At 48.3% G+C, this 27,138-nt stretch overlaps 1 protein-coding gene across 3 annotated transcripts in view; it reads right to left on the reverse strand.

Annotated features, from left to right (window-relative positions):
* LAMA5 (laminin subunit alpha 5) overlaps positions 1–27,138 on the reverse strand; it is an 88,615-nt gene that overhangs the window by 59,609 nt on the left and 1,868 nt on the right. For all 3 annotated transcript variants that reach the window (XM_030463266.1, XM_030463265.1, XM_030463264.1), the window contains exon 2: positions 22,637–22,789. In XM_030463266.1, coding sequence (XP_030319126.1) covers positions 22,637–22,789 — 153 coding nt within the window. The remainder of the gene's footprint in view (positions 1–22,636; positions 22,790–27,138) is intronic.

Below are 27,138 nucleotides of genomic sequence, written 5' to 3' on the forward strand. Positions count from 1 at the left end.
ATGGCACTGCAAATAAAGCTTTTAAGTTCACTGCACTTTGCATCCATCTGGGTCATTCTCCAATGCTCCCAAGCACAACCTCCTTCACCACAGCACTGTGTTTGCCCAGGGAATAATCTTGCACTGATATTTCAAGATCATCACCTGGCTGCTCTGTGAAGGAAGTCCAAAAGCAGACAATACTTTCATATGAAAGAGAGGATGCCCAGTTGCCACCACCTCTTCCCACAGAGCTAAAACAACCACCAAACCTCCATCCATTGCTTGTTGCTGGGCAGAGTGAAGAAGGTCCAACTTCGGAGAAAAATCTCCCTCCCTCTTTTCTTCCACAGGGGAGGAGATCCCAGCCCATTCCCTACCTCCATCCAAACTGTCCCAGCACCAGGAGATGGAAATCCTCCCTGGGGGCATCTACTCCTGGGACAGAGAGACTACAAGCTTGAAGTTGTAATACTTTTAGTAACAAATGACCCTGCCTGGTACGTCCTGTTTATCAACATGCAGTCCAACAGAGTAGAAAATATGACCCTGAACACAAGGAGAAGAAAGAATTCCATTAAAAAGACCACGTTCATCCCTCTACCAGCCGAGAGCAATATCCCTAACAAGAGGATTTCACCAAGAGTTTGCCAGGCAGAGCTCAGCTTGCTCTCTCTCTCATTTCCTCCTGTATAATTTAACAGCTCCCAGTTAATTTGGTTAACTGGTCACCCAGCTGCATGCCTGCTGGGATGCAGAGAATGAAGTGTCCACAGTCACGGATTGTTTGCTTTTTTAAAGCATGCAGAAGGAATCCGTGACTTTGGCAGCAGTGGCAACCAAAGCAACTCAGCAAAACATGGCCCATTCCAGAGGCAGAGCTATGGGCACAGCTGGGAGAAAACACAGGTCCACAGCCCAGCAGAGCTTCCATTTTCTGCTGTCCTTGTGTCCTCCAAGCTCTGCTCATGCTGCATCCCCATCCTCTGCCAACCTTCCTGGGTTGGGCTCTTCTGCACAGCTCCTGATTCCCACCCAGGAAGCCAGAATGCAGCTTGCAAGATGCAAAGTGTCCCTATAAAGAGAAGTCAAGGAGAACCCTCAGTGGATTTGCCTCTGAAGCTGCCTCCTCCCAGCTGAAGCTCCCACACAACCAAGCAGGAATTTCAGCCTGCACTGGGCCAAAATTCCTCAACTTCCTCCAAAGAGCAAACAGCTCCCTGCTAAAAAATCTGCTCTGACCTTTCATACCACTTCATTGCTTCAGCTCCACAACAAAAAAGCAGCAGCAGCACAACAGGGCCATCAATTTTTGCTCCATTTCTGTATGGAAAGAGAGTGGGCCACTGAAGATGAGCTTGGGAGTGTTGAAGGCAATGGCTGTGACACAGTGTGGGGGAACCTACGTGGTCCTGCTGATGCCCAAGCTCAGGAAACACTTTCTGTGGTTAAATTACACCCCAATTAAAGTTGGTGCCAACCAGTGTGGAACCCATGTCAAGCCAAGCAAAGGAAATGGCTCAGTCTGCCTGGTTCTCAATTTCAGTCCAAACTGAGCAGAGAGGTAAATAGCCCAAGCTCTCTCTCAAGCTCCCATGAGATGTGATGTTCAGCACTTTTTAAAACTGTCCTTCAAGAAAGGGATTGGCTTTTACAGTGTCTTAAACCCACTGGAGCCAGCATGACCCAGTCCTGTAGCAAATTGCATCTCCATGTCATCATCCTGCCTTCAACACCTCCCAAATTCAGCATTTGGAGGAAGAAACCTGCAATGCAGCCAGGCAGGAGACCTTTCCCTTGGGTTAACAGATCTAACACCAACTTCCCAAAAAGCTGGAGTGGGAGGGTGGAAAACCAAGACAAAGTGCATGGTGATTAATTTCTCCTCTTTGTAGCCATCAGAAGATGAATTTGTGGAACAAGAATGCAGGGGAGGAATATCTGAGAAGGGCACATGAGACCTTGTGGTTTAAGCCAGGTATACAAGTGATATCTTTTAAGTGGGTTACAATTTGAAAACTAAAAACTCAGTAAAGTAATATCCATGATGTCACATAGCTCTAAACAGAATGAACTTGTACCTAACAGGTGGCCCAACTTAAACTAGAAGCTATTTCAGGTACCTCACAAGCCAAGCTGGCTGTGCAGAGCACTTGGTGAGGAAAGCAAGCATCCTGACTGGCAAGAAATTCAGATTTCCTTGAACTTTCCAGTCTACCAGTTCAGCCATATTCTCTGAAGTGAATTATCTCTGCTTGCAGGGTTTAGTCCAGCCTTTTATTGTCATCTTATCTCCAGCCTCTTCCTGCTCCAGCTTCAAAAAGAACATTTAACATCACAAAACAATATGAATGAGCTAAGGAAAAAAAAAAAAGAGAGAAAAAGTATACATATACACCAGTCTTTGGAAGTGTCCATGCCTACCAGACCAGCAAGACAGATCCCAGGCAGCCCTCTCCCTTGATAGCACAGCAGGATGCAGGGGCACAGACCCCACAGCAGCACTCAAGTACCAAAAGATGCCTCAAAAAGCACCTGAGCTGCCCCACTCAACAATGTGCAGGACAAGCCCTGCAGCTCTTCTCCTACATTCTTAAAAAAAAAAATAAAGCCCCAAAATCCCTGGTCCCAGCCCTTCCCTTGGATTTTTTTTTATAGCCTGCTGCTCTGGGATTTTTGCACAAGCCTCTATCTGCCCAGGAAGAACGTGGTTACGACACCAGAGGCTCCATTCAAGACAAACATAATCTCCTGAGATAAGGCATGTCTGTGGCCAAAGGAAATTGGCTGCTTTGTTTCAAACCAGAGCTCTGCTCTAAGACCCTTTCTGCATACACTTGCATCCCCTCCACTCACCCCCCTGGGGCTCATGTGAGCCCAGGCATTAATTAATCCTTGGTGTGGGCTCCATCAGCAGTGAGGACCCCGGGACCCATTTAATTGGACCCTTGAGATGTGCTTCACATTTCCAAAGGAGGTCACTACCCCCCATCACTATGGGCTCATTGCAGAAGCAAACTCGGGAACCTCATCCCTCCCAGGCTGATGCTAATGCAGAGAAGGATGCAATGAACCATCCTGGAACTGCCTCTCCAGGGAATTCTGAAACCTGGATGTGCTGCAGGGTGTTCACCTATTCTGCCTACCCTGCAAGTCTCTTGAAAAGCAGCTTTGAGGTCGTCTAGGCTATCCAAGTTTTGTGTTATTTTTAGTGCTCCAAATTACGTAGGGATATCCGGGAAGACTTCACAGATCGAGCTGGATTCCCACAGAGTACAAGACCAAATTGCTCACAAAATTCATTTTATCCTCAAGGGTTTTTTCTTAACGTTTGGCTTATGCCCTCCTGCTTCTATTGGTATTTTAATTATATCTTTTAAAATCTTATTAAATGTTATTTTAAAGGGAAAATTATGCTGCAGCCTTTGTGGGCCCAACAGATATTTTAAAGCATTTCCCACATTGGGAACGAAGATCAAGAATGTCTTGAGAAGCCCATTCAGATCCTGCCTTTCAACTGGAAAGCTAACTGAGCTTCAGAAAGCTATCCACAAAAAAGAGAGCAGCAACTCAGAGGATGGAGACATCTTTAAAGGCAGGAGAGAGCACAAGGGGTGATTTAAGCTCCAAGTCAGGCAGTTGCAACACCAACATTTGATGATTTGCCGCAGTCCATTCCCTGGCAGGTGTCTGTGCCTCCTCATATCCCCAAATACCACAGGGGATGGCATAAGAGTCATCTGGGACTGCATCAGAAACTCCAGAGAAACCTCAGCTCTGTGGCTCAACCAGCATCCTGCCTCCTGGGCTTCTCCTTCCTTTCCTAAGAAATATTTCAGTCCCATTTTCCAGCTCTTCTCAGTCATCTCATCCCTCAGTTGGGGTTTATGCTGGTTCACACTCTTGAATTTCAGTGAGCTCATAGCAAAAGTTCTGATTATTCATTTTTTTTTCCTTTCACACAACAAATCACCTACAACCTCAGCCACTGCCATTCTGCTCCATGGATGCACCCTGGTTACACCACCATTTCCATGAACAAATTTAGATCCTGGGATGCTGCTAACCATGGATGGCAGCCCTCTCTCTCTCTCTATCCATCTCTTGATCTTTCCAAAAAGGTCCCCTCAGAGCCAGACATTGCCACTGCAGTCCCCAGCATCACCACCTCTGTGGGAGCCCCAGGAGGATGCAGCAGCTACAGACAGCAACTCTTGCACATCCTCAACATATTTCCTCTAACTCCAGGCACCTTCTTAACCAAAGAGGGAAACTACATTCCAGGCTTTGGCAGTTTAATTACTTCAGATCAGCTGGAATAAGTGCAAGGTGGTGGCTTGTGAGCCCCTTATTTGTGGAAGTGCCTTGGCCAAGATGAAGCCCATAAGCTGGAGCATCCTTGCAGAGGAAGGAACACTCCACAGAGCTGGAATTCACCCCTCTTCCTCTTAATCCTAAATAGCCCCATTGCTGGCCCATTGGGCTCACTCCAGAACTCACTGCCCTGGGGTCAGAAAAGCAGAAAGGAGTCTCAGGCTGGAGATGTGCTGGGAAGCAGCAGCTTGTTTGCTGAAAGCAAGAAGGCTGAAAGGTTAATGCAAAGGAGCTGCTAAGGATTTCTTATAAATCCTGCTTTTTTTTTCCCCCCTGTGTTTTTAAATTAAAGCAAAGCTGCCTGAAGACAGAACCAAGCACTTGGTTATTGAATCCATACCCAAAGAAAGTGACTTGGGGACAGCTGAGCTATTGAGACCAGACCACAGTGACTCCCAGGTCTGTTCCTGATGCTGTGGTCCCTCCCCTGCAGGCAGCTCAGCCTGCTGCACACTGCTGTGCACAGAACAAATGATACCACTCACTTGTCTACAGCATATTATGTTTTGAAATATTTATTGCCACCCCAATCGGAAGAAAGAAACATTTCTCTCTTGAACATAATGAATAACATTTCCAGGGCTTAACAGCTGGAAGCTGAAAAGGTGGCCAAAGAAAATCCCTAACTATTTTTTTTTCTTTTTTCCTTTAGAGCAAGCAGCTGGAAAACTCATTTTCTGGGGAAGAGGAACTCTCCCAAATCAATCCAGGGAAAGAGTCAATTAAACTTGGTCACAATCCATGGGCAGGAGCTGATAAGATGCTATCGTGAGCATAACATCAGCAACATCCAGCAGGATGAAAAGAAGCTGCTTTCACTTAATGAAAGGCAGCAACTCCCCCAGGCAGAGATTTTCAGCATGGTTTTGATCAGCCACCGAAATTATCAGGGAATTCTTTATTCTCCACCCCACATCCCTTCAGCTGATACATTCTGGGCCACGTTCCTGCCCCCCCCTCCATCCCTGGACCAGCATCCCCATCCCAGGCTGGCATGAACACAGCAGAGAGAATGACAAGTGGCACACAAGCTTGCAAATAAAACTCAGCAGAGGTTCTGGTGGGTGGGAACACCCCAGGACCCCACTCCTTGCCCCCACCTCCCCAGGGAAACCTTTTTGCCAGGAACACCAAAACTCCTGTCCCCAGGAGCAGGCAGCACAACAGAAGTGTTCTGCTTCTGACAGGCTGCCTGGGAAAATGTTCCTCCTCTCAATGTCATGACAGGTTGGAATTCTTCTGGAGGGAGGGCTGGACGTGGGGTTGTTTTTAAGTGTGTGCTGCGTTGTTGTAATTAATAACAGGAAATTAATGCCTTGCTATGCGGTGGAGCAGAAGGCAGCCCCTCAATGCCCCCACCATGGCCCTGCCCTGCTGCTGCTGGAGCAGAAAACTGCTGAAAACACCAGATTCTCCTCAAAGGACCAGCAGCAGATGCAAAGGAAGAGAGAAGGCACAACCCAGAGCCAAAGCCTTCCCATGCACCCCATGGGTTCCCATGCACCCCATCTCATGCCTTCTCCTGTAGCTATGGAGCAACTGAAGCCTTTGTCTGGGTTTGCTGCATCTACCCTGGACACCAAAAGCACTTCCAAAGTGAAATCCTGCCTTGGGGGGATCCAGAGATCCCCCCAGAGATCCCCCCCTTCACTTACTGGGTCCCTGGCTGCCGCGTAGCAGCCACCGGGAGAAAATCTGCTGCTGGCAAACACCAGACATTGCTTTTTGAGACCCAGAGTCAGCTCACGCTGTTTTCCAGCACTCAGTTATCTATCTCAGCAGGCAATCGGGCTCTGCCAGAACAAACAGGACAGCAAATAAACACAGCATTAAGGGGACACACGCTGCGGACACGTGCGGTCACCCCGGTCCCCAGCAGCTCAGACATCTGCAGCTCCTTTGCTCTGCTCACTGTGGAGCTTTTCTCTGACCCACCCCAGGGCTGCCCTGGAGGGACTTTTTTGCTGCTGAAAGTGGGGTTTTTGCTGCTGAAAGTCCAGGGGCTTTGCTCCTGAAAGTCGGGGGGGGGGGGTCTGCTGCTGAAAGGGGGTTTTGCTGCTGACTGACAAGCCCAGCACAAATGCAGCAGCTTCTCTTAGCTGAGGACTGATGCTTTCAACACCCCCCCCCCCAGCTACCCTGCTTGGAAAGGTTTCACCCCAGCAAGAAGAAGCCACAGAGCTGCTCCTGGAAGTGCTTCGAGCCAGACACAGCCCTAACCCACCTGCTCACATTTTTAACACTGAATTTTTGGCCCATGAGGCACCCACGGGCCCCAGCAGCCAGGGACTGGAGGAAGAGGAGGAGTCCAAAGCTTCTCCAGCCCCACGGTGTGTTTCGGGTCACACTTCTGACCCAGTTTGAAATCCGGGTGGTTTCTATTCACAGAGGACAGGGAGCTGGGGGGGTGGCACCCAGCCATGCACCTGTCAGCCCCTTTCCCTGTCAGCAACCCAACCCAAGGCAGCCACAAACACGCTCCCAATCCTGTCCCAGCACTGGGGACACTGAGGCACGCAGGGCAGGAGCACTGAGCTGATGAGAGACACAGGCACTGGGATGTGGGGAAAATAAACCCTTAATAAAGCCTTTCCAACCCCAGCACCAATGACAGCAATCCAGCCATCTCACATCTCCTGTTGGTCTAGGGATGTGCTAAGGGATCAGTCCCCCCAGCACAGAAATCCAAGCCCCTATTCCTCCTCCCCACCTGGAAAACAGCATCACTAAGGGGGAAGAATTTACCACCCCTCAACACAAGAAAAAAGGACAGTAATTCAAGTACTAGTTATGGATATGGTGTAAACATGGGATTACCAACTCAGCACAACCCAAAGACCCAGGATGTAACCTCAGTGGAGTGGTGTGAGAGCTCAGTTCTGGGGGCTCCCCTCCTCCAGGCTCCAGGATTTGCTGGAGCAGGGATGGGGAAAAGGACAACACAAAGCTACACACAAGGAGCAGTGGGTACCTCACACCACTGCCTGCATCTTTCTGCTCCTCTGAGCCAGGGGGCAAGAACAAGGGACATGTGGCTACTATTTTGGAAGCAGCAGTAGCCTTGTTGTGGAACATCACAGTAGCAGATTAACCACAGAAGCTTTTAACAGCCTGGTGTGAATATCCCAAAACCACCCTAATTGTGTGGCTCTGCTCCCAAGGGGAGATTTATAAACATTTCCCAGGATAAATATTTGTAAATAAGTGTCTTTCTACTTGTCTGAGACCAGACTCTTGACCTCCTGTTTTCAAAAGAGAATCATCATCTTCAAAGGAAGGGAGGGAAACGCCACTCACGCTAACAGGGTAGCTACAAGCAATCCACACCATTTGGCACCCATCTCCAAAGCTGTTGGGGTGGGTGTTTCTGTTAGCTGGTGTGGCCACCAGGCACAGCCAAAGCCTCCCCTGCAATGCCTCCCAGCAGTGTTCCCAGGCACAGGGTCCATCCCCCTGACAGCCTCCAGAAATCAGAGCTGCCTGGGGAAACAGGATCTCCATCCTGGCTCTGCTGCTGAGGGACAGGGGTCACATTCTGCTAAGATCACAGCAAAGCAGACTGGCATCTGACTCCCAGCCTCACGGTTCATGAAATCAATATACTGGACACAGGAGTAATGGCATCTCCTTCACTCTTTGAACAACTTCTCTTCCTCCCTCCCTTCCTTCCCCCCTGCTCCATGAAATCAGACTCTGGGTGGTCCCTTCCCAGACTGTAAATTGGCTTGTTGAAAGCCTTAGCAAAAGAAAGGTCAGATGCCTTAAAAACTGAGCAAAGCCTATACTGCTATGCAGCAATTTGCATATCATTCACAGGATATGCACAACCACAGAGCTGCTTGCACCACAGCGGGCATCATATCTCATCCAGATGTACCCCAGTGTTGTACTGGTTTCCCCCAGAGCAGCACTGGGAGATGCAGCTCTTAGCATCATGCCCCAAACCTTCACCTCTGGCTACAGCATGGGGCAAAGGTGGTGTCAGCTGTGGAATTCCTGCCTTTCAATATGGATGGGAAAGCCCCATCCAGAAAACAGACCTGTGGGGAACCAGAGCTCGGGGTCAACATGCAACTAAGATGTCCTTGCAAGGAGGAGCCCTAAACCCCAGAGGCTTTCCTGCAGGTTCAACCACAAGAGGACAAGAGCACAAGGTTGATCCAGAGCCTGAGGGCTGCCAGGGGGCAACTACACCCCATGAATCATAGAATCAACAAGAGGAAAAAAACCTCTAAGATCAGCAAGTCCAACCATCCACTAAACTGGAGGCACACCAGTTTACAACCACTAAAGCTGGAGCACCTCATCTACCCAAAGCCATCACTCGATTCCTACAGTAGGAAAAGGAAAGAAAACATGGAAGTAACTGCAATATTTTTCATCAGGAACAGTAATTTCATGACCTGAGCAGTAGCTCAGCCTTGTTACCTCTGTAGACAGCATTGCATGTGACCAAAAGTCACAGCAGAAAGGCTGGAGCAGAGTCCTGTCCCAGCTCCCAGGCCACACCAGGCTGTAAGCTGGGAGATGGTCACTGGTCCCACAGCCTGCCTGCTATTACTGAGAGCACTTACCAGGATTTCACAGTACTCTTATATTGACAGCTCAAAAAAAAGGACAAAGCAGAGAAAAGACCATACAGACCATACAGACTTCACTGGGACCTTCAAGCCACTTTTTAGCCCCTTTCCACCACCTGACATCCACATGAAAAACTGCAGATTTGCTCTGCACCGACACACTACAAATCTACTGCCTCAGACACTGGAAAAACAATAAATAAAAAGACCTGCCTTGCAGAAAAACCCAACTACCCAGCAATCTGGAAATCCCCACCAGTCCTACAGGTGCTCCTCCTGCTCCCAGTCGTGCCTGCTGCCATGAGCCATCCAGCATCACTGCAGAGCAAACACATTCACAGCTTGCTCAGCCCCTCCTGCTTCCCCACTCCCCCTGCCCAGCCCTAGGAAGGAAAAGAGATAAGGGGAGTGCTACAGAAAAAACAACAAAAAAAAAAAACAACCCCATAATGGCTTAAGAAAGCTCTGATTTAGTGGAGATAAAAGGTCTGGGTGTGTAAGCACACACCACTGAAAGACCAGTGCTGAAAGGAGGGAGGGCATGGCTTGAGTCCAAGGTGAGGGGCACCACACAGCTCTGTCATTTACCTGGGAGGTTAAAAACAAGTTTTTAAGCAGTAGCTGCATTATTGTTCTGATGGGGCCACAGCCTGATGAAGGATATGTCCAGTGGGCCGCCCATAGAAGGGACTCTCAGCAGATGGGTTTGTAGATGCCAGGGCATGGTGCAAAACCCCCCAGCTCAAATGAGGGAACTGCTTCTCTGCCCTGGGGCAACCCCTTGAGTATTTCTGGCAAAAAAAAACAGCAAAAAGGAAAGCAGAGCTGCATGGGTCTTGCCTGCAGCATCCATCCACCTGCCTGAAAGCAAACCTGATTCTCTGCTGTGCAGGTTACACCTGCCCTCACCCTGCTTTGGGGGCTGGAACAGATTGGAATCCTGGCTGCATTTGTCAGTGCAGGATGCCCAGATTTGCTGACATGACAGGTGACACACAACTTCCTCACCATTTCTTTGTGCACTCTTGACCACCTCCAGGGAACAGTCTCCAGTGCTTATGCTCATGGGGAGAATTTAAGCTGAGCACAAATGGGGTGGTACAGATCGGATGCTGGGCTGGGCAAGGGGAGCACTGGTGTAAAACAAAGGATGCTGCTCCTGTTTTTCACAGCCCCCCCTCTGGCTCATGGTGATGATGTTCTAAGCCCTGACTCACCCCAAGCTCCCAGCCTGCACCCCTCAAACCCTCAGAATTGTCTGAGATTTGACTCATGCCCATGAGTCAAGCTCACCACAAAGCAGTGGCAAAATAGGGAACAGAATAATTCCTTCAAATTACTGGGTTGAATATTAATAGAAAAAACCCTGTTTCCAAACAACATGGGACTTAGTGTAGTGAGAAGCTATCCCAATTCTGTACCAGGCTCAGAGGGAGGGTGCCAGAAAGGAAACTGCAATGACTGGGGCTCTGCAAAGCCCACACCAAGCTTCAGTCTCCTACCCAGTAAATCTGCAGCAAGCGTTTCAGCTGCCAGCTCCAGTGACACCACAAGCCAGGAATAATATTCCTGTGCAGCCCTTAACTCTGAGCACACAATTCCCCAGGCTCCTTAACAAGACACATTAATTTTTCACACTGTTAAGGGGAAAGCAAACAGCCCAGGAGTTTCTGTTCCTTCATGAGGCTCTCAAACACATTTGCTGTGTATCTTATCAGCACAGCTTAGCAGCCAAAGCTGTTTCAAGACTTTGGTCTTCAGAAACCTGGAGAAGGGAGTGGAAAAACCCTTTATTCATACCTACATAGCACATTTTCAAAGGACATTCCTACCATCCAGAGCAAACAAATGTTCCCAACTGTACATTCTATGATGTTTGAGTTAGTTATACCCATCCAGGTTCACTGGGCAGGACAACTTAAATATTTTTAGGAGTTCCTGAGCCAGTTTACAACTGAAATAGGGAAGTCAGACAAAAGAATGCTTGTCTCTGCTTTAGAGTATTTGTAGGATGGTTTACACCCAGGGTTTTACAAGCATAGCTACGTCAGCCAGGACCACAACCTTGTTGGGACAGGCTCTGCAGAGCATGGCCAGAGTTCCACATGCTGCATGACCAGGCATTCTAGGCCTTACAGTACTAGAAATACTATTAAAAAATTCCATAACAGTACTAGAAATAATATTAAAAAAACACCATAAAAGAGCTATAATGAGAGCCATTTCAGTACTGCCAAATCCTTGCTGATTTGCTAAATTTATTCAGGAAGACCTTGGCCAAATCATAAACTGAGAAAAGAAATTATTTCCCATCCATAGGGTACAAATAGGATTTTGTTTCTTAGGCTCCAGAAACTTGCAATAGTTCCTACTCTTTTTATGGCTCAGCGTGAACTAAATGTCTGCAAAGTTCCCAGAGCTTTCTGGAGGGCTTGGGGCAGTGATGTAGCACAACACAGCATCCACACAGATCAATGCCAGCTGACCCACGATGACAAACAAGTCAAATTTTCTGTCTTGCAGGGCACAGAGCAAGGTGCTGGAGCATCAGCCCCAGTGCCAACCTCTCCATGCAGCTGATAAACCCTGGAAATTATTGCACTGGCAATAGCAAGGAGTTAAAACCCAGGCACTGCAGTTCATTTTTTTTCTTGCCACCATCATTCCAGCTCTGGATTTGTTACAAAAAGGCAGGGCAGGGGGTATCAGCGAGAAGAGCAACCAGCTACAACATCTTCTTAATGACACAACTTAATTCTCCTAGAAAACACAGTCCTGTCACAAGCTCAGGTCTCAATTACTCTAAAAAAAAAAAAAAAAACAAAAAAACAAACCAAAACGAAGGGAAAAAAAACCAACAATAAAACAAAACAAAAAAAACCCCACACAAAAAGTCCCCAAAAAACCCAAGATTGATTTAACCTTGACAAGGCACAACTTGTACAGCTGCGACACAGCAATTTCCCATCCAAGAAAGGACTTCAGACCCAGCCTCTCTGTAGCCTTGTGTTTATGGGATTTAAAAAAAAAAAAAAAAATTTGAAAAATCCCAGTGTCATGCATTTCACTGGCTTCCAGAGCTGCAGGAAATCCACTCTGAGTCACATGCCAGCTTCTGCTCCAAGGGTTTCCTTGGGCTGTCCTTTCAGCAGCAAGGAGAACAAAGCAACCTTGGCCAGTGTCCACCCTAGGAGCAGATATTTCCCCCATTCCCCTGAATGGGGTGGATATCCTGCCCCAAACCTGAGTACATGGGAAGGGTGAGGAGAGGAAGGAAATGGAAGAGGATGAATTAGCTAAAAGCTGGCACAAAGAGAGAGGTCCCAGCTTGCCACCAAAGCCACTGAAAGGCTTTTCATTTTTCGTGGCTGAATGCCAAAGATTAATGGCTCAAACTTCAGAGGAATCCCAAGCCCTCAGAGCAGAACACCTAAATCCTTCCTCTCTTGGATTTGGAAGAGAAGATGGATGGTCCAGCTCTGACACCTTATTTCTGGCTGCTTCTGGATGCAGCTCTAGGAGGTGGCAAATGCCATTTTTGTTCTGCCTTTCTTCTACCTTGTCCATCTGCAGCGCCAGGCAGGAGTTTTGGAAGGTCCCTTTCTGGACTACACCCAGGCAGCAGCTCCAGGTCCCAAATATCCAGAGAAGACCCAGTTCCAACAGGAAAAACATCTCCCTTGTATCATACCCAACTGAACCAAACTTCCAGACATTTCAGCCACATGGCTTTTCTGTAATCCTGATGGTTCTGCAAGCTGGGTTTAAACCTCCAGTTGTTAGCAGATTCCAACAAAACCCAACCTGACACGTGCAAGCAGGTTTATTCTTCTAAAAATCTGCATGATGACCATGTCCTGGGTTAGGATTTGTCAGCAGGTTTCCTCCCCATGACACTGCCATTCAGAGCTGGGCTCACTGAGCCCACAGCACCACAGAGCAGGGCCACCAGGATTAACATTCCCAATGCTAACACCAGCATGGATCCACAGCTACAGCCTCTGCACTGCTCCTCTTCCTGCTGTTTGGCCACACAAGGCTCACAAGAACATGGGTTTTATACTCCCAGTCCTCCAAGAGCCTCCTTGTCCCATTTAGAGAGACCTGAAGCAAGTGGACTCCAAGCAATGACTGGTGAAGAGGGAAAAAAAAAAAGGAAAAAAATCAACTCCATCCTGGAGTTCAGCCAAAATCTTTGTGCCCACTAAATTTGGGTGGATGCAGACTTTGCAAAAGCCTGGAAAAGGATTAAGGAACAGCTTTAGCAAACAGCCAGGACAACAACAGTGAAGTCATGATGAAGCCAGTGATCCAGGTTTCTGTTTGCAGTCATGAGTCTGTGTTTACAGTTTGCAGCTATGTGCAAATACCAGAAAGCCATTCTCTTCCCCTTCCCATCAGGGCTTGGCATCATCTGCATTTCTCCAGATCCAAGAGATGCCTACAGCAGCATGCCAAGTGTTTTTTGGTCACAGGGCATGCTCCAATCCACAGTGACAGGAGCCCCTAAATAGAGCTCAGCTGGGAGGGAGGGAGAGTCCTGCAGCAAAGCAGGCAAAGAATTGGGAAAGAACAACACTAAATGCACGTGTGAAAAATCGTGGCAGTTCTCAGGGTCTGGCTGTTTGCGTGGCACTGCACAAATGATGCAAAAAATCCCTGGAGAGACTCAGGATGCCAAGCAGAAGCTGCAAAATTGTTCTCAGGTGGAGCAGAGCAGAGTCTCCCACAGGCTTTGCCAATAAATCCACTCCATCACAGACGTGGTTTTCAGCACACACAGGTACACAAGAGTAAAAACCAGCACCGACAGGCAGATCTTCCAGGATAAAAACATAAAAGCAACTTAATCTAATGGAAACTTTTAACTTCCAGCTAACCAGGTACACCCTGCAACACATACAAGTGCAACAGAAGCTCAGCTCATTTAACCCTGCTGGCAGGGTCACAGCTCCTCAAGGTAGACCTGGCTGGAAACAAAAGGTGTGATGGTTCCTGTCACATCCAGGAAGGTCACAGCTCCTGTGAACATTTTATTTGACAGAGGGAAGAACAAGGTGGTCCACCTGACATCCTAACACCATCCTCCAGAAGCTCTGACTAAGAAGCCCCAGCAACTCGTGTTGCAGCAGCTCTGACCTCTGTTACCTGCTCATCCTCTCTGCCAGAAGCTGTCATGAAGGAGAATGTCCCCATCCCTGCCACCTGGCACCCTACCAGTGCCACCACCAGACTGGCAGGGATGTGGCTGACATCAAGCAGGTGATACCCAGCCCACCTGGAGAACAATACAAGCCATGTCAGAAGAGGAATGAGAAGGGAAATGGATGTTGAGTCCCTAAACTACACCAACAGCCTGACCCTTTGTTCTGCCTGTCCTTCCAAAGCAGTGTTCATGGGGCCAGGCTGGGGTTGTTTGGAGAGAACAGGCTCTGTTGCTTCCTGTGGTGCACAGACAGGAGCTGGCACCCTCCAGACCCACCTTCCCTTAGCAGTGACCTCAAGTTAACAAAGTTTTTTTTTAGAGTCATGCTTGGCAAGTCCCTCTACAGAGCACAGAATAATGTCACTCCACCCATCCTTGTCTGAGTCTCTGGTGATCAAAGTGGCCCCAAACCACTGTGCTACCCTCACCTTGTGGAGTCATCCATGTGGCACTCTCTCAAAGCTTTGTCCTCCTCTCTGGACCTCCCAGTATGACAAATCCCCGCTCCAGTCTCTCTGCTGTAACCCAGCATGCTTCAGCTACCAGTTCTGTGTGAATAAGCCCCATTTCCCCAGAGTTAGCTGGAGCCTACCCATGAACCAGTTAGAAAGAAAGACTCTTCCTTCCCATCACATCAGGCATGAGCCTCTCACTTTGTGTCTTCCTACTCCTCTCCCTTTCATTTTCTATCAGATGGGAAGCAAAGTTATATTTACTGCACTGCTTGGCATCACACACAGGAGGGGAGGTCTGGAATTTGAAGAGCCCTGGATCCAGAAAACAGGAAACTGCTGAGGATCAAGGCTGGGCATGGCCCGGAGGCTCACATTTATGACTATAATATAAGGATAAGGCAGAGATGAAAGCAGGGCTGAGCCAGGCTTGGTAAAGCATCAAAAGAAAGGTGCAGGGGGCTAGAACAGGCTTGAAAGAGCAGAGAAGCTGACGAGGCAGATGATCAGAAGTGTATTTAGCATCCTCCCTGCCAGCCTGGTGGATCCGAGCCAGGACAGAGCCGTGCAGGGCTAGGACAACTCCTGGAAACCTGGCCCAGCAAGCAGGAACAGCCCATTTGAGGGGCTTCTCATCATGGTCAAGCCAAGCATCAAGAACTGAACCAACTGAGCAATGCCACAGCATGAGTGTCCCCCAGCCCATGCCTGGGTCAAATGAAGAGCAGGACTGGCACCACCATCAAGCTCCCAACCCTCAGCCTCAGCAGCACGTTCTCGGGTGTGTGTTCAGGACATGAGTTCATGGACAGGCCTGAGAGATGCTCTCACCTGCTGAAGGCAGAGAACAGAGAGAGGAGAAGGGCTGCAGAGGGCCAAGCCAAGAGCTCTGCTGGGGGCTTGACTCAAGAAACCATTCTTGTCAGCTCAGGACTTTGTGCTTCTTATTCTGTTGCTGTGCAGGCTCCAGCACACAGGCTGTGCACACAAAAGGATGGAGATGGATGCAGCATTCCCAGTTTTGGAGACAGGAGGACAAACCCAAGTGCAGACAGCGCTACCACAGTTCCTTGGATGCCAGCTCGCTCCGTGTCAGGGCCATGAACCTCTCCAGCTTCACAAAACACCCCCTGTAACACCAGCCTGAAGCAGGAAAACACAACAGGGCTCTGACCTGGAGGCTTCTGCTTTGGTTTAGCTTTCTGGTAGAACCACAAAGAGGACAGACAGAGCTGACCCCTGGAGCACGTGTCCCGGCACACGTTCACCCCTGACTCCAGGCACCTTCTTTACCAGCCCAGCCAAGCAGAGACTTTCCAGGAGAACAGTAAGAAATTCCAAGGCTTGCCTTCCAGCTATTCATTCCAAGCTAAATCCACCAGCTCATCTCACCTCTCCCCAGCTCCTGCTCCCCCTGAAGGCTTTCTCCTAATCTTTGAAGAATCCAAGGAGTTGAGCAGGAGTTGGGCAGCCTGGCTGGGAGGGGAAGCTCCATGGCAGGAGACCTCACCATCAGCCTCCTCCTTTCTCCTCCTGCCAAAATTAAAAATAGGCAACGATATCTAAGGAGGAATTAGTGGAAATCTTGCACGCGCTTTTTTAGAAGCAGAGTAATTATCCTTTCATCAGTTGTTACCTGGAGCTGTTCTGGGGGAGGCTGTGGCTTATTTTAACACCTGAATTCTCCAGAACTCATTCAGGTCCAGGCAGAGCAAGCACAGCCCCCTGGATGATGAAGCCATTGAACCACAAGGGTCATTTTGTACAAGATGCAAAGGATGGGCAGAAACACCCTCCTGGGAGGCTACAAAAAGTGCCACAATGCTGAGTGATCCACCCAGAGCCTCCTGCACCACTGGGTGCCCTCTCCCTGTGTTCACAGACCTTTTGGGAATCAAAGGTTACAAGTAAAATATCACCTACTATTCACTGAAACCTTAAAAAAAAAAAGGTTGTAAGCAGTGCTGGTTCAGGACATAAACAAAGTGTACAATTAAAATCCACATCTCAGCCTTGATTTACCTAAAGTGACATTCTGCCCAATTTTTTCCCTTACAGCAATCACCAGCAGCACTAACAAAGAGGGGGAAGAGTCAAGTTGGCATCCAACTTGGCAAGGCTGTTTGAAAAGGAGAGGATGGGTCTGCTCTTGCTGCTGGAGGAGCCAGATTCCCACTGGATGAACACTCAGGCACTCCCTTCCCACTCACCTGAGCAGCTCCTGCACAGCCACTGGAGCCAGGAATCCAGTGGGAGCTGGCAGAGAGCACAGAAATGTCAAGAAGGGCCAGGAAAAGGCAAAAATCTCCCCTTTATCAGCACCAACAACCCCCCCCAAAAAAAAAAAAAAAAAAAAAGCTGGCTGGGGTTAGGGCAACTTCAAAGTTGAAGAAGCAGGCTCTGCAGTTAAAGGGGAGTCACAGCCCTTTTCAGATCAGGGAATTAAGATTCAGAAGCCTGTAAATGATCTCTCATTGAGATCCTGAACTACTTTTGAGAGAATTTTATAGCAACTGGAGAAGCCTCTACAGAGGAGAAGAGAGTGCAGCCTCAGCTGTTGAAATCAAGAAGGATTTCTGCTCAGCCTGCTTAACATGCTTTCTTTTTAATTCTGCTTTTGCTCCAACAATTTGGAGAAAGAATGTCTTTGTTAGAGATTTTACGCCCCAGCCCTTGACTTAAGGTGCAAAAACTCACAATAAATGCCACTAAGCCCTCCTACCCCTTTCCCACAGTGGTGCCCCAGCAAAGTGAAGACCCAGTAGTCCTCACAGTAGAAGAAATTAAGTGAAAACTATGTACAAAAGGAAATGTAAGAAAAATGTAAGCCTACACCCATGCTTGCCACACTCTGTGGAAAAAACCATACCAGACAGATAAGGCAGCCTGTGGCCCTGAGAGGAAGGAGAGCTGGGCATTTGTGTTCCAGGGAAAATGATGGAGAAGACATTCCCCCCACCAAGGGCAAGGAAAGACTCCTTCCAAGGCTCCCCTATGTACAGCAAGAATGACCAAGGAAGCCCCAGAGGAAAATGGATGCAGCACCTACAGCACCCAGAAGTGCCAAGGGCTCTCACAGCAACTGAAAGAAGGTGAAAGAAGGGAGGAATTTATGTAGTTTACAGCTGAAAAGACTTCTTGGGTGACCATCACCCCTATCCCACACCAAGCCTGGGGAAAGCAGCCACTGGGACAAATGCTCCAAATCCAGAAGCCTTCCCTTGGGATTTCATGAGTTTACTTATCAAGGATTTTTCAGTTCAGGGAATAAATATCAGGTTCACCTGGGTGCTAAAGGCTTTTGCTGGGGACAGAAGGGGACAGCCCATTGCTTTCCAAGGAAATTTTCCTCTCTGCCTTTTAGAGAGGGTTCCTGAAGATCTCCACCAGCAGCTTCCATGATTATTTCAGTCAAATAAAAATAAATGGAAAGCCAGAAACAGGTTAAGGAACATTCCAGAGCACTGGGACACACAAGGCACCAAGCTCTGGTGAAGTGATGTTCTTTTAGCATTGGGCCAGGTGGCATTTTCACTGACAAAACCTAACCCACATCTACCAAGGATGAGTAGGAATTTAATATTCATAAACAAGATATCAGTTTGCACAAGAAGGATTGACTTGTTCATGCAAGTCAGGCATTCAGCCACATACCCAGAACCCCCAAACCTTCTGCATGTCTAACCTGGGTGCAAAGCAAATCCTGGGAGGGTGGGGAGGGCATGTGTAAGTGGGAATGGAAATAGGTTTATGGCCTGGAAATCCAAAGAAAAAATAGTCAACTCCTTTTGAGACAAATTTCACACTGAAAGAATAGCAGCCTGTTGGCCAAGGGCTGAAGCATCCAGTGTGTGTTGTGCCAGTGAACACCTTCACTTTGGAGCTGGAGAAACCTGGCAAGTAATCAGCTCAATAAGGTCAGAAAAAATGGTGACTTTGGCAGATCCCACCGTAGTGACTAGAAAACTGCAGAGGTAATTTAAGGCAGCCTGGTAAGCTACTGATCTACCCCCTTGCCTAGACACATCTTGCAGACACTATAAACCCAACCTTCAGACTGCCCCGGGGGGCTCAGCTCACAATCCTTTTCATTTCCTTTCTATCTTCACGAATGCAGCTTTTTTTTCCCCTTTTTTAGCCCTAAGGGGAGCTGCAATTTAAGCAATATCACCCTAGACAGGAGAAGCTGTCTCTTTGCTCCTCAGTGGCAGAGGTGACAGGATGTGGGTGCTTCTTGCCCGTGAGCAGGGCAGAGGGGACACAAGGTTGGAGCAGGGGGTCCCAGGCACTGCCAGACCTGATTTACTCCTTAAGGAGAGGCTTCCACACATAAATCCTGCTCCTGACTCAAGTACGAATGAAATACCTTTGGGGATGTAAATCAACACTCCCTGCAAAGCTTCAGTCTGAAATTCTGGTGTCACTGGGGCCAGCAGACTCTTGGGACAGGGATGGGGGAGCTGGAGGATGCTCTCCAGCCACCTTCTCACTGCAGTCATGAACCACAAGCAAGCACTGGCACGAAGCTCCTGCTCTTGCATTCCTCTCCATCCAGTTTATCACAAAGCATCAACTATCCAGAAACATCTCTGGGAAGGGCTGGCCTGGGTTCACCTTCATGCAAGGAAGATATCAGGCCCTGGCAGGAGGCCAGTCATTCATGCTTCTTTCAGACCTCCTGATTTTTGTCAGCTCTGACTCAAACGACCTTCTTGGGAGAAAAAAAAATTAAAATCTTCCATCCCAGCCTTTCCTCCCCTCCCACCCACTGCAGCATTAAATCACAGTGGGATCACAGGGATAATTCCCATGGTGGCAGTGAGTCACTGTCCCCTGTCCCTGCACTTTCTCATTTCCAGCTGTGTGAAGGCTCCAAGTAGAAGAGGAAAGAGCTCAGAGCTCAGCAGTGGTGGGGGAAGCTTAGAAGTCTCAGTCACAACATGAGCCTGTGCCCTCCAAGGCAGGCAGAACAGGACAGATAGGTTTTGGGGACACATCCAGATTGTCCAGCAATGCCACAAGACACAGTGTCCTCCTAGAGCCTGGGACCCTCCAGGTCTTCCACCCTGTGAAACCTAAACTGTCCTTCATCCTGGCACCATAATTCTGTATTTTTGCAGCAAACCCATGCAGTGGCCCTGCCATTCAGGCTAACCATACAAACCCTTTAAGCACGAGGCCACAATTAAAACCAAGAAAGAAACAACATTCCTTCATCCTCCAGTCCCCAGCAGCTCCTAAAATCCATTTAGCTTCCCTCCTGTGCCTGACACGAGACCTTCAGCAACTCCTCCTCCCCTCCCAGCTTTTCCCAACCTTATCAACTCCGACAAGGATAAACCATCCCTCCCCAAGGAGGCAGGAACAGCCAGGGTACCAGTGGAAACAATTCAGATCCAACACCCCCCCAGCAGATAAGCAGACACAATCTCTTCCCATGCTGGGGTGGGAGCTCTGATCCATCTTCCCAATGAAGCTGTTAGGATTAGGCCACTGCTTGGCACCAAGATGACATGATGTGAGTGTTTAATAGACTCACACCAGCTGGGTGGCCAGCCCCAGCCCTTCTTTAACTTATTTGCTGGCTATGAATGATATTCCTCCCTCTCTTCTTCCCAAAGGATTTTAACATCCTGGTGAGGAGAGCAAACTCCCAGCCAGCAAAAGCAAAGCCCAAGAGGCTGCTTAATTAACTGCTCCTCTCCCAGTTGCCACAGCCTTGCCAAAAGCTGGAGAAACCCAATTCTAGGTGGTAATGAAGCACTTACAGCTCAGGAGGGATGAAAGGAGGGGGCAGACACCAAAACCTCCTGTGTCAGCCCCTGCAGTGCTCCTGCCAAAGCACCACACCAGCACTCCTGAGCCCCCAAAGGGACAAAAGCTTTCAGCAGCTGCCAGTCCTTTAAATTAAATCTTAATTGGTCCACGAGTTCCCTGGAGGGTTACATGGAGCAAGGAGAGGCCTTGTTTGCCAGCAAAAAAAAAAAAAAAAAAAAAAAGAAAAAAAGCCTTCCTCTCAGACATGCCTTTGAGGGTGTTACCTGCCCTGTTTCACAGGTATCCAAGGAATTTGCAAAACCTGGCTGCCAGGTACCCTGGCCTGATCCTGCACTGGCCCTGCAGAGCCTGTTGGGTCTCAAGAATTGCTCTTTTTTTTAAAGAATCTTCCATCCTTTCAACTAGCCTCAACTTCAAAAGGAGGAAATTAGTGATTCTGTAACATTTCATCTTGCTTCTATTGCCTGACCTGCCAAAACAAAGGAGGGAAAAGCAATGAACTGACTCTCAACAGAAGGATAACCAGGTTATTATAGCAATTAGGTACAATAATGGCATGTAGAAAGAGGAAGCCACTGAAAACACAACTTTTAGCCTGTGCTTCTATGGAGCAACAATTCCAGAGAAACTCCCAGCCAGGTGAGAAAACTGCAAAACCAGAGCCACATGGATTCTGCTGCCAGTCTCCCAGAAACCATGGCACACTCAGTCTCACCTGCCAGGGTACCAAAAACAATGCAGATGGAAGATCTGGAGAGGAGGGAAGGACAAAGAAGGTAAACTTATACCCCTTCCAGTTTTTGCACACACACACACCCTGAGTTATTGCAGGCTCTGAAGGGGAGCAGAATACATCAGCTTGCAGGGCTGGCTTAGCTCTGGCCTGAAGACAGAAAGTTGTCACAGAGAATGACAAGGAAGAGAAGGAAAAGTTGGGCTTTGAAAATCCCTTTCCAGAAGGAGCAATAAGCGACCCAAAAGTCAGGCTGCAGGCTGGCCCTTGGTGGGAGGAGGGAGTGCAAGCAATCCACCCACCCAGCACATCCCTGCCAGCTGGGAAGTTCCTAAGGGACACAGCAGATGCCACCTACGTTGGGGACAGGATCAGCAGACTGTGTGAGGCTCCGGGAGGCTTTGCCCACACATTTATTCTGTGATGGACACTGTGCCCAGGGTATTAGGAGATATTTTGTTGGTGCTGTGTATGGCACAGCTTCAGATCCCTGGCACTCTCCTATGGGAGAGAACAAAAGTGGTGGGGGGTGTTTGAGAAGCTCCAAAGGCAGTGAGTTGGTCAGAGACAGTCCTGGGGATTAAAGTGTGTGTTTGAAGCTTCTGAAAGAAGGATTTTGTCATCAATACATCCCAGGCATCTGTAGCTGTGCATCTTGGATGCCTCACAAACAGCAATGACAAACAAACCTTTACACCACCCAAGAGGGTGGAAAAAAAAAAAAAACAAAAACCAAAAAAACACCAAAATCACCTGCAGGGTCAGTACAAAGCTTCAGTGCCCAAAGGCTTTAAATCACTGCAACAGATTCCCAAATAAAGGAGCAGTTCAAAGGCTGCCAGAGGCCCCCAGCAACCCTGAGCTGCCCTGTCAGCCTTCCAAGGAGGATCCAACTTCATCCCTCCTGCTGCAGGATTGGTAGCAGAGCCCAGGACACCTTTTCTGCTGCTTTCCTCTAAGCTCTGAGGGAAGTCTGAGAGAATAACCCATTTCCAGAGGGATGGTTTTGCAGATGAATAGGAGCAGGGGAGGCCTGGGGGCTGGCAGCCAGAGCTATTACAATGTTAATTCCCTTTGACTTGCCAGCATTAGAGACCAAACATCAATTGCCATTCTTTGTCTTTCCTAGGAAGATCTTCAGCAAGGAGTTTTTAGGGTTTTAATGACACCACTTCAAGTTTTACAGCACAGCCTGAAAATCCTCAGGGCTGTACTTTTCTGTTGTGGGTTGAAGCCTTGCAAACCATCCCCCTCCAGGAGGTGGGTACCCTCTAGAGGGAAAGGCACTTGCAGCTTCTGTGAATGACTCAATTTCTAGGGAAAACCTAAACAGTACCAGCAAATACTGTACACTGCAATTAATACTACAGACAGACAAGAGGTTTTCCCTTCCAAGTTTTTTAACCACCCTCCTGCCCTGAATGAGCAAGTTTTGTCTCTCCCTTCCAGCAAGGACCACTGAAGGACTCTGGAAGCAGAGGAGCAGGTCTTTACCACCACAGTCCCCAAAATAACCAAGAAAGCCTTGGTTTACCTGTCCAAGGTCCAAAGTGACGTTGACCTGGTTGAACTCCAACCCCCGGGAGAGAGGGGGACTCTGCCACCAGCGTTCTGTCCCATCGATGGCATTTGTTATGGGGTGGGCTTTGTTGCTGTTTGCAGAGGAGCAGATGTCACAGTACTGGCCCTGTTGGAAAGCACAAAAAATTAAATGTAAGTGTAGCCAGAAAGCCCTGGCACAAAGCAGACAGGTTTCAGAGCAGTTCATAAAATCTAGGATGCAAGCCTGATAATGCAAAGCTATATATAAACTTTTTGCTTGCAATTTCAAACATGGATGGAAAAAGCAACATGAAAAAGCTCAACAACTCAACAACCACCACCCAGTGCATAACCTGCTCTAAGAATCATCTCTGTATTTCAGATACACACTGGGTGCTGGCAAAGGGACCCAAAACACAAAGAATTGACTGCCACATGTAGAAAAGTAGGGAGAGGGAGAAGCTGCACTGCAAGCTCAAGCTTCTGGGCCAGCAGTTCCTCTGCTGAGGCTGCCACTCACTCTCCCCCTGACATTCAGAGATCCTGACCTGAACCATTCAGTCAATCCTATGGCCTCAGCCTGGCAGTTCTGCCCAGCTCCCTGGAATCTGTTTCTTGTCCACCTATTCATTTCACATTTATAGTCCTTTCAGCTACATTTTCAAGCTTCATAGTCCAGCAGCCAAGTTCCTTTTGCTGGTGATGCTGCAATGCAAGGCCAGAAAGGGACAGTCCCAGCTGTCAGCTGGCCAGGGACACAGCTCCAATCACTTTTCTGCCTTGCTTTTGTGGTGAGGGTGGCTTTGTCAGCTCCATGGACAAGCTGCCAGAGAAAACAGCTCTGCAGCTTTTAACAGCACCTCCTGAGCAGGATCAGACAAAGACCTGAGCTGTGAGGGGCAATTCTTTCTTTTCCATTAATGCACAAGCAAACCTGACCCACTCTTAAGGAAACCTGTAAAACAGCCCTAGAAATTGGTGAGTTGTTTTGTGGAGCCACTCTTCTGTCTCTTAAATTACAGCTACAGACATCTTAGAAGGGAACTGTGTTACAGGCAGTTTTCCTTTTAGAGGCAGAGTTATCCCCAGGCCAGCAAGCTGCTCTTACCCATCCCAGCTGCAGCCAGCTTTGATTTTACACCAGGTACATGATCCCAAGACAAGCAATCTCCTTTCTGAGGCAAGACAGAGCCACAGCAGAACGTGTGATTTTCCAGATTCCCAAACTCTGGAGGAATCCCAGTGTAGAGGAAACAGAGATTTCACAGCATTCTTCCCCACAGCCATGTGCTAGGCTATTTGCAGGCAATTATGCAACACAAATTGTCCTGAGCACCACCACCATTTAATTAACTCCTCTAGAGATAGGAAAAGAGCAGATTGGCAACATGGGCAAAGAAAAAGTCAGCTAAAATCACCCAAATAACCCTGGCAGCCATGCAGGGAGCTCCTGCTGTAACAGAGGGCCAGGACAAGGCTGGTTTGAACATGCACTGTGTGAGGAGGGAGAGCAGACCAGATAAAACTGACCCAACTGTTCAGCTCAAACCTTTAAAGGGAACCGGTGCAACAGGTTGTGTGGAAATTTCTGCTGCACAATACACAAGGCTGAGGTGGGGGGGTGGGGGTAAAAACTAAGGCAAGGTTACAAAATGGGGATAAGTAACACAAAAAAAAAAAAAAAAAAAAAAGGTGTTTTCATACTTGAAATTCTTGCCACAGATATGAAAAACCATTTGGAACCAAGCACTGAGTGAAGTCAACTTTAATAAGAGGGGACTCAAAATTCAAATCAGCTGCTCCCCATTTGTAATGCTCTCGTTATCCCCCATCTGCCACTCCTGAGCAGCCCCAGAGTGTTGGCTGGTAACACACCAACAGCTGAATTAAGTTCGCTGTTGAAGGTGCAATTAGCTCTTCTTTTAGACCAGTTGTTCAGTAATTGTTTCATTGGAAACAGCCCTAAACCCAATGAGAAGAATTTCCAGCTTTTCCTAATTCAGAGCAGCTCAGGCACCTCCCGCACAGCCCGTCAGGGCTCCAGAGGGAAGAGAGAAATTCTGCCATCAGCAGAGGATTTTAATTAAAAAGCAATTGGGAGCCACAGGCTTAGTGGAGACAGCAGGTTACCAGAGCAGAATAGGCGTGGAGATCACTAAGGTACAGCAAAGAAAAAACTTCAGCAATGCAAGAAGCTGCAAGACAGCTCAGAGAACATAAAACTGCCACTATCAGAGCAAACTCCAAAGGGAGGCAGAGATAAGGAGGAGGAGGGAATGGAGGGGCAGCTTCCAGAGACCTGCAAGCCCTGATCCTGTTCAGGTCACTGGGGACTTTGAAGTTTCCCTTGAGCATAAAGAGGAGCCTGGCACCCCGCTGGCACAGCTTGCCTGGGGACAGCAGATGGCTTTGTCCCGGTTTATCTGGCCCTGCCATGACCCAACCTCAGCTCTCCGGGTCTAATTTATCAGAAAACCACAGGAAGTGTGACCCAGCCTGGGTCTCTGAGGATGAGGTAAGTAGGGCAGGAAATGAGAGCCAAAAAGTAGTCTTTCAGACAAGGAAAAGTGCATGCTGGCAAGCTGTCACTGGAGCTGTCCTCAGATGGAGCCACAGTCCCCAGAGCTAAGCAGGTGTTGTTTGACCAGGTGTCTTTTCTGTGGGCAACAGCAACAGGTTCTAAAAACCACGTCTTCAGTTAACCCACCCAAGCCCAGTGCCATCTTATATGTAAGCACACAGAGGAGACACACACAGGTACAACACCAGTGCTGTCACCCAAACCACAGAGAACCTGGGGCTGAGCCATCTCCCTGCTGCCAAGCACAAGAGACAGCCCATGGGCTGAAGAACCACTGGGGCAAATAGCAGGGTACCAAAAGCAAACGCCACTTAATTCAGAGGCAGTCAGGTATGGAAGAGCTTCAGACCTCACCTCACCAACTCCTGGAAGAGCCAGAGACAACTTGGGGAACACGTGCAAACACAGCAGGAGCAGCACCAAAATCTGTGAGGTTTGCTGCAAATTTTTTTTTTAATTCTGAGGTCTGTAATTGCTTCAATTAATGCCAGAAACTTCTGGTATTGTTACACAACTAATCTCCTGAAATAAAGTAATCATCTACCAGCCTGCCTCACTCCCAGAGCTGTGTACAATCCCTGCCAGCTCTGGCAGGTCCCAAGAACAGCCCCCAGGCAGCTGGGTGGGATGGAGAACACCAGCACATGGCTTTGCCTTTGCAGAGCTGTTTCTGTCCTGGCAGACAAATAGCTGCAAGCACCTTTGGTAAAGCCTGATCAGAAAAAATAAACCTGGAATCTCTTACGCCTCATCTTCAAGACATCCTCATTATAGCAGGTTTCCCATGCTGATTAGTGAGGGGGACAAGGAAAGCAAACTTCTATGGCAAGTTCCTTTCAGCACACCTCAGCATTGCTGTGTATCACATCCTAGCAGACTGAAAAGCCCCCCACAGCTAGAAATGCTGTCTTCTGCCAAAGAGCCCTGAATAAAGCAAAGGAAATTCCTTGAAAAGGTTTACAGCCTTCCCACAAGCTGTGCCAAAAATATTTCAAGCGTCTTCAGGGCAGCATTATTTCAGAAATCTCAATGATTATCGACATTTTAAGACTATCATGTTTTAAAGTCAATTAACTCCCTTTCCCAAAAGTCTTTTACAATGTCAAATAAAAACATGCAGAAAAAGAGAACTGACTGGACGACTGTATTAATGTTTATGCTAGGTCTTTAGTCAAGCAAACATCCCTTCATCATCACTGCGTGTGGAAATGTCTTGGAGGGTCCCAAGAGGCATTTTAATCAGACACCCCCCCCCCTTTACACCATGAATGAGCAGGTGAATGGGGAAGGCAAGGGACTGGTGGGACATGCAGGCAGCAAGCAGATGCATGTGGAGCTCATTATTGTCATTTCAGTCTGCTCAAATTGAACACTTCCCTCCCACCTCCCTCATTGCTTTAGTCACCGGGTGGTGCTGAAACCCCTAAAGGGGATGAATTGGGAACTCTGACCTCTGCTCTGATGCCTCCTGTTTCCTCCCCTCCCTTTTAGGTGCTGCCTGTGGTCATGGAAAGGAGCCACTACAAAAGGATTTTTCTAAAGCTTTCAGGCAGACCCCAAGACCACTGGCCTGGGAAGTGGTGCTCAGATCAAAGCAGCCCTGTCCCAGGGGATGGGAGGGGGTCACTGCACAAATCCACAGCTGAGGAGTCCTGTTCAGCCCTGGGGAGAAGCCAGGAGGATGTGCACACCCTGCTTTGCCAGGAAAGGGCTGACCTGGAAAGATGAGTTACAACTGCCCTCAAAGCTGGTATAGTCTGGAGGGTTTATTTTAGTCCCCTGCACCCTTAGTGCTCTGTGTCATGGTAAACCAGGAGAGTGTGGCCGGAACAAGTGGACAGATGTAGAGTGATAAATGTATATCCACATTTGCCAGCTTTTCCAAGCAGTCTTATTCTCCCAGTTTTGCTTGG

The sequence above is a fragment of the Calypte anna genome, chromosome 20 (genome assembly GCF_003957555.1).
Source record: "Calypte anna isolate BGI_N300 chromosome 20, bCalAnn1_v1.p, whole genome shotgun sequence".
Lineage (NCBI taxonomy): Eukaryota > Metazoa > Chordata > Aves > Apodiformes > Trochilidae > Calypte > Calypte anna.